At 64.7% G+C, this 9,957-nt stretch overlaps 2 protein-coding genes across 2 annotated transcripts; both read right to left on the bottom strand.

Moving 5' to 3' along the window:
* Positions 1 to 1,664: 1,664 nt before the first annotated feature.
* On the bottom strand, positions 1,665 to 3,943 carry LOC139439381 (ral guanine nucleotide dissociation stimulator-like). The gene is made up of 3 exons (XM_071216521.1): positions 3,938 to 3,943; positions 2,676 to 2,790; positions 1,665 to 2,187 (listed from the first exon to the last, which is right to left on the bottom strand). The coding sequence occupies exons 1-3, from the start codon at positions 3,941 to 3,943 to the stop codon at positions 2,012 to 2,014; spliced, it is 297 nt and encodes a 98-aa protein (XP_071072622.1). The 3' UTR covers positions 1,665 to 2,011.
* A 1,023-nt stretch (positions 3,944 to 4,966) lies between these two features.
* LOC131279353 (ral guanine nucleotide dissociation stimulator-like) lies at positions 4,967 to 9,741 on the bottom strand. Its single transcript, XM_058301316.2, has 9 exons — positions 9,385 to 9,741; positions 8,859 to 9,074; positions 8,483 to 8,586; positions 7,911 to 7,995; positions 6,723 to 6,791; positions 6,192 to 6,278; positions 5,758 to 5,790; positions 5,292 to 5,413; positions 4,967 to 5,111 (listed from the first exon to the last, which is right to left on the bottom strand). Exons 1-9 carry the CDS (start codon positions 9,739 to 9,741, stop codon positions 4,967 to 4,969), a joined length of 1,218 nt encoding a protein of 405 aa, XP_058157299.2.
* Between the last annotated feature and the right edge of the window lie 216 nt (positions 9,742 to 9,957).

Genomic DNA, 9,957 nt, shown 5'->3' on the forward strand with positions numbered 1-9,957 from the left:
GCAGCAAGGGAGTGTGGCCGACGACAAGGCCAGGCGGCCCCCTCCTCTTCCTCTTTGGCCCCCCGGCCCCTGTGTTTGCAGACGGGATCCCTTACTGGACGTCCAGCCGGTCCCCAGCTGGTGTAGGAGAGGACGTGAGGGAGCCCAGGGAACCGAGCCCCACTACCAGGGTGGAACAAGTGTTGGGGGACAATGACTGGTATCACAGCAACCCTCAGGCAATCAGTGAGTCTTTCCCTTTTAGAGGTGAGCATCCAGCACCAGCAGCTCACGGTGACCGCTGGAGCTAGAGACTCTGTTATTGACAGAGAAAATGCATTCGAGACCAATATTTCCTCATGACAGTGTACGATGAGAGTGTTGGACTTCCCTGATCACCCAAATGGAAGGGGCCTCTCAGCCCTCACCTGGGGCAGGCGGGAGGCTGGTGCAGGCTCCTGGGCTCTGGGTTGAGCCAGGGCTTCCACCTTTAGCTCCCGGTCATGGGGAAGCCAGGCTAGAGCCCACGGGGAGCTCAGGACAGGGCCTGTCACCCCCCGGACAGGGAGCCACTCAGCAACCGAACGTGCCATGAGGGGAATCCGGGCAAGACTGTGCTCGTCAGTCCCAGCAGGCCGTGACGTGCACCCCCTCCCAACAAGTCCTGTCTACACCCCCGTGACATCAGCAAAGCCTGAGTTGTGGACCGATGGACGCAGCCCTCCCAGGGTCCTGCCAGCTCGAAGCGCTCAGAGCCAAGCTCCTCCTGAGGTCAGGCAGGGGCCACACAGCGGGGAGTGTGGACCTCAGACCGCTTGGCCCGACTTCCCCTCGACCTGCAGGAAAGGGTGCGCAGGGACTCTGGCCCACAGGAAGGAGCGCTCTTGTCTTGGCATCCAGAAGAGAGCCCTCGGGGAGCCCGCGCAGAGGCGGGGCCTGCGGGGATTTTCCGGGGAAGGACTTGCACAGGGAATGGCACGGCAGTGGGAAGCACTCGCTCACAGGGAGCAGTGGTGTGGACACAAAGGAGGCCCAGCTGGAGCCCGGGGCGCTGCAGCTCAAACCCGGGTCCCCGCCTGAGGAAAAGGAATTCTGGTGCCGGAGATGAGGATCGGATCGCAAAGCAGGAACTCCAAGGTCAAGCGAGGACCATGAGGCCCTGAGGGGCACTGAGGAGGCCAGGCCTGCCTGCCCTTGGACTGGTGCCAAGAATCCTCTTTTGCTCCTCTGTCCCTTTCCATTCCACATTCTCAGCTATGTTCTCCTTCTTGCCCTACCTACTGCTGCTGTCACCCTATCGTTTGCCCTTGAAAACGACAAGTTCCTATTTGGTGCACAAGCACAGCCTCAGGCAAGACGCGGGAAAGGTTCCTTCTTCCTCCAAAGTGGTAGAAAGGCGGCCGCTGCCCTGCCCGGGCTCAGGAAACGGTCTTTGTGAATGGTCTGAAGCCCAACAGTCCTCCTGGGTGCTCTCCGCTCCCGCCAGGTGGAACACCAAAACGCACCGAAATGCTCTCTGCTGTGGATTCCCATGTTGGCTTCAAGGGGCAGCTGGCTCTTGTCACTTCTCCCTTCTAAAATAAATAGATGACTCTGCAGGATTTCTCCTTTGATTGAGCACTGCAGAGCCTGTATCTCATTTCGATTAACACAGGAAATGCAAGAACCAAACTCAACTCCCAGGCTATAGTGGAAACAAGAATTTAATAATAAAACCTTCACATCGAACATCTACTAAGGACAAAGGTAGCTATTGCCCTTCCCCTTTAGATCGATAGTCTCTGTTGCTGTTGATTCTCAAGTCAGTTCTTTGACAATCTCGCGCAGATCCTCCCTCCGACTAGCCATGTTTCCAGCGGCAGGACAGGCCCAGGGGTGTGAGTGGAGTCTGGGGGTGGCGCAGACTGGCTGCTGGGGAGGGAAGCGCCTGCTTGGCCTGGCCCACGGTGGTTGGGGTCAGCAGAACGACTTGGCCAGGTGGACCTGGAAGGGAAGGGGGCCCTGAGGCTGGGGGGGGTGCCGCTGGGACCAGTTACAGTTTCCCCTTTTGGAACCTGGGTCCCTTCTGCCGACTCCCCCGAAGGGCTAAGAGAGCTCGCTCCTTGACCTCGGCATCCAGGGGCGTGGTCTTCCTCAGAAGAAGAAACCGATAATCGGGCGAGGGCGCCATAGCGTAATACACGTTGGCGCCGTCCGGGATCTGCAGCGCTGGGGGGGTGGGGCAGAGGGGTGGTCAGCCGTGCTCCAGGGCACGGACGAACCCCACCCTCTGTGTCCCCACGAGAGCCGGCCCCACCCGGGCACCTGACTTCCCCAGTCCAACTCCAGGACCACAGAGGAGCCGCCTGAACGACACCCTGAACGACCGGGGAAGGCTCTGCAGAGGCACAGCTGAAAGCGGGGAACCCTTGTTCCAAAAGCGACACTGACTCCCACTGCCAACCTCAGAGTGGAGCTGCCACGAGGTCGTCTCCTCCCTCAAGCACCCCTGCTGCCTTCCCTGCTGCGGATCAAGGTGCTGAAACTGGCCTTCTCCAACCCAGCGCACGCCCCTGAGCCCAGTGCTCCCCGGGACCAGACTGCCGCGCCCGCCGCGGGCAGCCCCGCACCGGGCCTCCTGAGCAGGGCCTCGCACCTGCGGCCCGGGGCTGTGCTGCCCCTGCCCACCCCCGCCCTCTCCACTCGACCCGACTCACTGCCATCTCCTGAGAGGATCTGCACCAGCTGGTAGTCCGCGGGCTGCTCCCCAGCCAGCTCGTGCTCTTCCAGGGCCCTGCCGATCACGGCTGGAGCCCTGTCTTGGTCGGTCACCTGTGGTCGGTCAATGACAGGCCTCAGGGCCTGGGTCCTGGAGCCTGCTCCCCACAGCGCAGCTGCCAGAGACCCCGAGGAGGCCCCTCTGCTCGGGGCTGGGTCTACAGGGGCCTCCCTGTCTTCTCTTGCTCTCCCGGCGACACTCCACGCAGTGCGGCCTCTTTTCCAGTCATTCCTCACCCCATCTCCTACAAGAACCTGCACCTCTGTCTTGAGGGTGTTTCCAAGGGAAGGTCCAAATTCCCTGCCCTGCAGGCTAAACCCCATTCCCTGGTTCCTCGGCCTGCACGACTGCTTGGGGCTCCCAGAGCCCTGTGACAAAGGGTGGCCTCGCAGCAGAGGGTGGGGACTGTGGAGTGACCTCGGGGCCTCTCTCTGTCCCTCCTCCCTCCCCATCACAGGAGAGGGCTTGCCCTCGGGGAGGGCCCCTGCCCTGCCCCTGTCCCTCCAGGAGGCCTCCGCATAGCACTGAACCCCCAGGCAGAACACACACGTCCAGTCCAAGCCCAGATGTCCGAGAGGAGGCTGGAAGACACCCTACGGCCCCGCAGGATGCCCTGGGCTCCAGGAGGCAGCTGTGCTCAGCAAGGTCTAGACCGCAGCTGCCTTGAGCATGAGGGCCCGGGTGCAGGCAGGGCTCAGGCCAAGGCTCACTCAGTGACAGCTTAGAACCAGCACGCCAGCTCCTGGCCACAAGAGAAGTGCAGCCCGTTCCTCTGGGCACCACCGCAGCGCTGCAGCCTCTGGGCCGTGGGCCAGAGGTGGCTCCATCTGCACATCCATCCGGGATCTGGGCCCTGCTCATGCCTTCATGGCCACCAACCTGGGGCAGACCCCATCTTCCCCTCTGGGTCACGGCAGCAGCCCCTCACTGGCCGGTGTCTCCACACACGGCTGCACCGTCCACTCTGAGGCAAAAGCTCTCCTGCTGGCCCTGCTCTGCTCTGACCCTTCAGGGGTTCCTGAGAAAGTCATGCTCCATCCGGTAGCTCCAGGGCCTGATGGGACCCGGCTCCCAATGCCTCTCTGACCCCAGCCCTTCCCCTGACCCCTGCTCCTTCAGCCCTGGCCTCCTGGCTGCTCCTTGGCCCGCCAAGCACACGCCTCCTCGGGCCTGCCTGTGTCCACCGTCCTGAGCCCTGACCGCCATCGCACACACGCTCTTCCTGCCCCTGGACGTGGCCTTCTGTCCTTCCCCAGCCACTGGCAAGTCTGCTCCAGAGTGGCAGGCAGGGACCACGGCACCGCTCAGGTGCCTATGGCCTGAGCCACCACAGCCCAGGGGGCTGCTGCATGCCCAGCTCACCAGAATGCTCTGGACCTTGTAGCCACTGTCCTCTGCCAGGATGACACAGACAAAGCAGCAGTTGCCCACGTGCCGTTTGTAACGCGGCCGTGAGTCACGGCGCTTTCGGCTGGTCCGGGTGGCCCTGGCTTGGATGGAGGAAAAGGACATTTCTCCCAATGCTGACGTGACGGTGGAGCAGATCCGAGACAATGCAGAGGTCGGCTGCCCCGCCTGTGGGGGAAGGGAGGTCAACAGAAGGCCGGGAGCCTCGGGGCAGCCTGGACTGCTGGAGAAGCTCCGGGAGGCTCTAGAAGGTCTGGACGAGTCAATGGGGCTCCACCCCTCGTGGACACGGGGAGGGCCCCGCAGGCACAGGAGGGGCGGCGGGAGGGCGAGTTCCCCCAGGAACCAGGGGTGGGCAGTCACCTTCGCTTCCTGACCGTCCTGGGCCTCCAGGACGTGATCCAGGTGGATTTCCACCGCAGAACTGGAGGAGCCAGCCACATGCGGGTGAGGAGAATCCGCGGCATCCCCGCCACCCAAGTCAGTGCCACCCTGGAGCTGGACGCTGGAGAGGGCGATGCTGCAGCTGCTGGACTCAGCGTCGGGGCCCTGGCGGCTCGATGGAGGCTCGGCTTACCTTGGGGGCCTCCCCTGGCATGCCTCCCCACCTCTGCCCTGCTAAATCTGCACACAGCTAAGTCCTAGGTCCATCAAGAGGAGCCAGCAGGACCCCGACTGCCCCAGAACTCACGCAGCACCACCCCGTTGCCCAGAGGAGGAAACAGGCCCAGGGATGGGGCGACTCTCCCAGCCCCAGGGCTGGTCAGGAGTGGAGCTGGGATCCCAGCGCTCAGTGGCAGGCAGGCCCCCCCCAGCCCACGCTCAGCCTGGAGCTCCCCTGAGCCCGGCCTGCCCACCCTTGCCTGCCCGCAAGGGGAACTCACTCTCTGCTCCAAGGCTCGCTGCCTTCCGGGGGCTCTCACTGGCCGACTCGGGTGGCGGCTCCCACTCACAAGACAGGAGGAGGCTACAGGACAGGGGGCAGCCGTCAGGCTCCCGGGAGCCCCAGCTCGGGCTCCCTCCCGGGGTCTGCACAGCAGTTGGCGTCCGCGTGCCCCGGCCACCTCGGGCAGTAGGGCCTACGTGGACCCAGGAGCCACCACGGCTCTCCCGCCCCCACTGGGGCCTGATGCCCCCCTGGCCTCACCTGTCCTTCTGGCCGAGCTGCTCCACGGCCTCAAACCAGGCCCCGAAGCGTCCGTCGGGCAGAAGGCAGTCGTAGCAGCAGTGCACCTGCAGCTTCTGCAGCTCGACCACCAGCTGGTATTCCTGGGGTCAGTGGAGAAGGAGGCACTGCCGAGGCCCGGGTGGGCATGCCCGGTGGGCCGGGGCCCGTGGGCTGGTTTGGCCCCTGGGTTCCCCAGCCCTCCCCTGCCTTCCGGGCTCTACCTGCCCTCAGGGCCGAGTTCACACAGCTCCTCCTCCAGGAAGCTGACCTTCCACCGGGTGAACCCCCACCCTCCCGAGGGAGGCCTCGGCCCTGTCTTTTCTCCTCCAACTCCCCAGCAGTCTTCCAGGAAGCTGCCTGCAGCCCGGGGGCGCCCTGCCAGGAGGCTCTCTCTTCCAGCCCCCACCCCGAACCCCGCCCTGCACTGCTGGCCACAGCTGCTCACCTTCCTCCTTTTCTCAAAATTCACCATGGTCCCCTGGAAGGCAGGGAGGTCACATCCATCACCAGGGGGTCCCCAGCCATTGCCCTGCCCATCACCCCTGAGCCCTTGTCGCGCAGCACGACTGTGGGTTCCACAGGCACAGGGCAGCTCAGACTGGGCATGGACACAAGCAGGCTTGTGGGCGCAGGAGTGGAGCCACCAGGGGAGCCCAAGGGCATGCCCGGCCCAGCCTCTGACCACAGTGGAGAGATGCCCCAGGACCAGCCTGCGCTCACTCTGCTGCCATAAGTCCATGGCACCCAGCTCCAGGGCACCCGGGAGGCTCTCGGGAGATGCAGTGTGCCCACTGCTCAGCGCTTGGGGCTCGGGAGGGCCTCTCCTCCCAAGCCTCAAGGACCCTTTCCCACGCGGCCCCGAGCCCCTGGCTCACTCACATCCAGAAACTCCTGCATGACAGAGTCCACAATCAAAAACCGAGTGAGGAATGTCCCCAGCCATGGGACAGTGGTCTGGATGGCACCGTGTGGTGTGGAGTGGGTGGGGATGAGCGCAGGCGCTCGGGGACCCCCGACACTGCCCTGACCACCCCGCAGGCTCAGACTCCTAGGACCACCCAGCATCACCCTGGCCTACGCTCGGGCACCCAGCTGTCACCCCAAAGTTCCCCGCCCGGCCTCCAAGGACCCCAAACTCCCCTGCAGTCCTCTCCCAGCACCAGCGTTTCTTCCATCACAAGCCCACACCCCGCCCCACCCAGTCCCCCAGCCTCGGCTCTTCCAGACTCTTGCTCTGACTTGATGCCACAAGTCCCCGAGGATTCCCTCGGCTCCCGGCCCTCAAGCTTCCAGGGGAACAGACATGGAAGGGAGGCTCCCCGGGCTCAGAGGCCCAGGAGGGATGGCTGACTTGGAGGCCACCCGCCCTGGCCCCCTGGCAGGAGCCACCCCAACCCCCTCCTGCTGCTGCTGCTGCTGCTGCTTCTTCCGGGCTCTGTTGGGGTTCACGTCCAGGGTGGCAAACTCAGGGTTCCCCTCCTGTCAGGATTGAGCAGCTCGGGATCAGTGAGGCCCTCTGTCCCTCCCCATTGTCCCTGGGGCCTTGGACCCCTGGACCAAGTGGGCAGGTGTAAATACGCTGCCACCACGTGCCGGAGGTGCCCTGGGGGCCTGGTGCAAGCGACCTGGCCTCCCTGAGCCTGTTTGGACATCTGGGACGTGACCACAAAGACCTGACCCCTTCTTGGGAGTCCAGAGGTCTCGGGGGTGCACGCCAGTGGCACAGACGCTCTGGCCATCCCGCTTTCCCACTCTGAGTCCCGGGAACGCTCAGCCACATTCCTTTTCTCCCATCAACCCCGCCAGCTGGCTGTGAGGGTGGCGCTGCTGGATGCTCATGCTTCCATTCCAACGGAGGCCCAAGGAAGGATGCATTCGGGGTGCGGAGGACGGGTGGCTCCCTCTGGCCGGAGGCCTCGTCTGCGCTGACATCGCCCCACAGCCCGCCACTGCCAACAGCTGTCCGCTTCTCCCAGCCTCCGCGTGTGGATGTGCGAGGGGCCTCGTGTCGTCCCAGCCGTGGAGCTGGAGGATGGGGTGTCCTGGGGGGCCTAGTTGAGCAGATCCTGCCTGCCCCGGCCCACACGACTGAAAACCCAAAGGCTGCCCGAGGCCCGCACACAGGCGCCCCCTCCCTGGGGTCCACTCGGGATGTTCTGCCTGCAGGGGCACCCCTTCCTCCAGCTGCACAGCTGGACCTTGCAGTACAGGACATCGAAGTTGTGCTGCGTCTTCTAGGTGGAAGCATCTAGTTTTAGTCAGAAAGGACCCGCCTTGGTTTCCCATCTCCCAAAGACTTCTCCTAGCTCTCTGACACAAGCCATTCGTAACGAGGCACAGGTCTGAGACCCCCACGTGGTTGGAGACTTCTCATCCTGCTGGTTCATCATCTCCTCCTGGAACATCCCAGCCCCTCCCACCGCGTCTGAGCACCAACCCCCGGCTATGGCCCGGCAGCTGCCCCCCACCTGCCCACGAACCAGGCAGATCCCTCTTCATCTTCCTCCAGAAGAGGCCTGACTGGGTGTTTGCAAAGAAACACCCAGGGGAACACTCTCAAGCCCCCCTCCTGAGCCCGGTCCCCCGCCTGCTCTTCACCTGAGAGATCAGCTCGCTGCCCAGGGAGGCGTTGATCTCAGTGGAGACAATCCCAGACAGTGTCTGAAAGAGGCGGAAGCTGGCTCTGGGGGAGGGCAAGAAGGAAGGAGAAAGGTGGGAGTGGGTAGGAGCATCCAGGGGACAATCCACTGCGTTGTAGCCGGGTCCTGGGACCCAGACTGCCTGGGTGGGTGGTGCTGAACTGGGCAGCTCCGAGCACTGTAGGACAGTGTGGGCTTGGGAGCTGAGCTCTCAGGCGGGCACAGCAGGGACCCCCACTCCTAGTTCACGAGCGGCTGGTGTTGACACGGGGAGCTGTCCCCTGGACAGAGCGGGCTGCTGACCAGCATACCCTGGACGTGCTCATCTGGCTCAACTCTGTGTCTGACCGCGGACGGCACCAGTGTTGACGCACAACAGCTGACCTCAGGTCCTGGCGAGACCTGGAGCCCAGCCCACCCGGCCCCTGCCCGGATCCCGCTGCCTCCAGGCGCCCTGCAGGGCAATGCCCAGCCTCCCACCGGGCCACTGGTCCCGCCCCCCCAGCGTCCCCTGGAGAGAAGCCCGCCCACCTGGAAACTTCCGCCCATGTCTTCCTCGGACGGCCAATCGCGTGGCTTTCGAGAGCAGAGAGGATGGCGTGGCCTGAGGAGAAGTTGCGGAGGGTTCGGCACTCCTGGGAAGGGAGAAAGAATGCGCCGTGAGGGGTGGCCTGAGCGTGCCCTGCTCCCGCTCCAGCCCCCTCGGCTGACCTCCCCCTCTGGATGAGAGACCCCCACGGAGCCCCTGAGGGCGAGCCGGGGCCCCAGAGCGGGACCCCCATGCTCCACCTGAGGGAAGAGCCTGGGGGAAACGTGAGGAGGAAGGAGGGCAGGTCAGGGCCCGGAGGCCGAGAGCCCACCAGCGCACAGGGGTGTCCAGGAGTCCAGAGAGGGCCCCGGCACACACCCTGGCCACCTCGATCCAGTGCTCCACCACCCTGGCCCTGTCTGCAGCCTTCATGCTGCAGTCCCCGAGGCAGGTGGCCACGACGCTGTCAGCCACACGGTTGAACTGGCTGATGACGATGCGCACGGTGGGCGCCACGTGCTCCTTGCCCTTCTGGTGGCGCTGGGACCAGATGGAGCCCAGGCAGTGGTGGGGCACCACCTTCTTGAACAGCTCCTGGGGAGGAGGGCAAGTCAGCCGGCCACGCCCGCCCCCCGCTCAGATCCCGCGGGCCCTCAGGACTCTGGCCGGGGTCATCGTCACAGCAGTGCGTGTGGCAGGGACAGCTAGTGTCCTAGGTCTCCTCTCCAGAGGCCCAAGTGCGGGCCTGGGCTCAAGAAACTCGCCCAGGGAACAAGGCTGGCAGTGGACCAGGGCTTGGACCCACATCCCAGGATTCAGGATCAGGGTGGGGAAGGCTGGGGTGGCAGGTCCCGGGAGGAAGTCCCCCCCCCCCAGCTCCACCCTGCCGAGCCCAGCTGCTCACCTCATCCATGAGCGACAGCTGCTCTGCCACCAGCTGGGGAGGGAAAGCCAGGAGCTCAGGCTTCTGCTCACGCAGACCGTCACCACAGGTCCCAGGCCAGGGGCAGGAAGGCTGTGGGGGGGCAGCCCGTCCTGCTGCTGAGCTGAGCTCTGGCCGTGGCTCAGGGGCTGCTGTCAGCCTTGCCTCCCTCTCGAGAGTCATTGCTCCTGAAGGTGCCTGAACCAGCTGGAGCTCCAGAGTGGGCACTGGAGCGACCAGTGCAGGCGGCACTGGAGGTGGCGGTGGGACCACCTCCCCCTCGCCAACTGCTGGTGCAGATGGGGCTGCCCCTGCATAGGGGGCCGGCTCTGCCTCCATAGGGGGCACTGGCGCTAGCCCCACAGGTGGCAGTGGAGGTGGCCCCAAGGCATCTTGCAGCTCGAAAGCCGGCGTTTCTGCTGCTGGAGGAGCAGGCTGTCCCTCGAGAGTGGGCAGTGCTGATCCATGGAGCGGCGGCGAGGCAGGTGGAGCTGGACTTGCCCCCGGCTCTGCAGCTCCTGCTCCTGACGGTGCTGCAGCTGCCCGCGGCTCCTG

The sequence above is a fragment of the Dasypus novemcinctus genome, chromosome 8 (genome assembly GCF_030445035.2).
Source record: "Dasypus novemcinctus isolate mDasNov1 chromosome 8, mDasNov1.1.hap2, whole genome shotgun sequence".
In the NCBI taxonomy this organism is placed as follows: Eukaryota; Metazoa; Chordata; class Mammalia; order Cingulata; family Dasypodidae; genus Dasypus; species Dasypus novemcinctus.

What these genes read in the sequence shown, in the direction of transcription:
- LOC139439381 (XM_071216521.1), bottom strand. An exon ending in GATCCTCTCAGGAGATGGCA is followed by an intron (nt 2,188 to 2,675) that starts GTGAGTCGGGTC and finishes CCACCCCCCCAG; the next exon opens with CGCTGCAGATCCCGGACGGC.
- LOC131279353 (XM_058301316.2), bottom strand. Translation starts at nt 9,741, where the DNA reads ATGGAGGCAGAGCCGGCCCCCTATGCAGGGGCAGCCCCATCTGCACCA. An exon ending in ACTGGATCGAGGTGGCCAGG is followed by an intron (nt 8,587 to 8,858) that starts GTGTGTGCCGGG and finishes CTCCCTTCCCAG; the next exon opens with GAGTGCCGAACCCTCCGCAA. An exon ending in GCAGCGAGCTGATCTCTCAG is followed by an intron (nt 6,792 to 7,910) that starts GTGAAGAGCAGG and finishes CAATCCTGACAG; the next exon opens with GAGGGGAACCCTGAGTTTGC.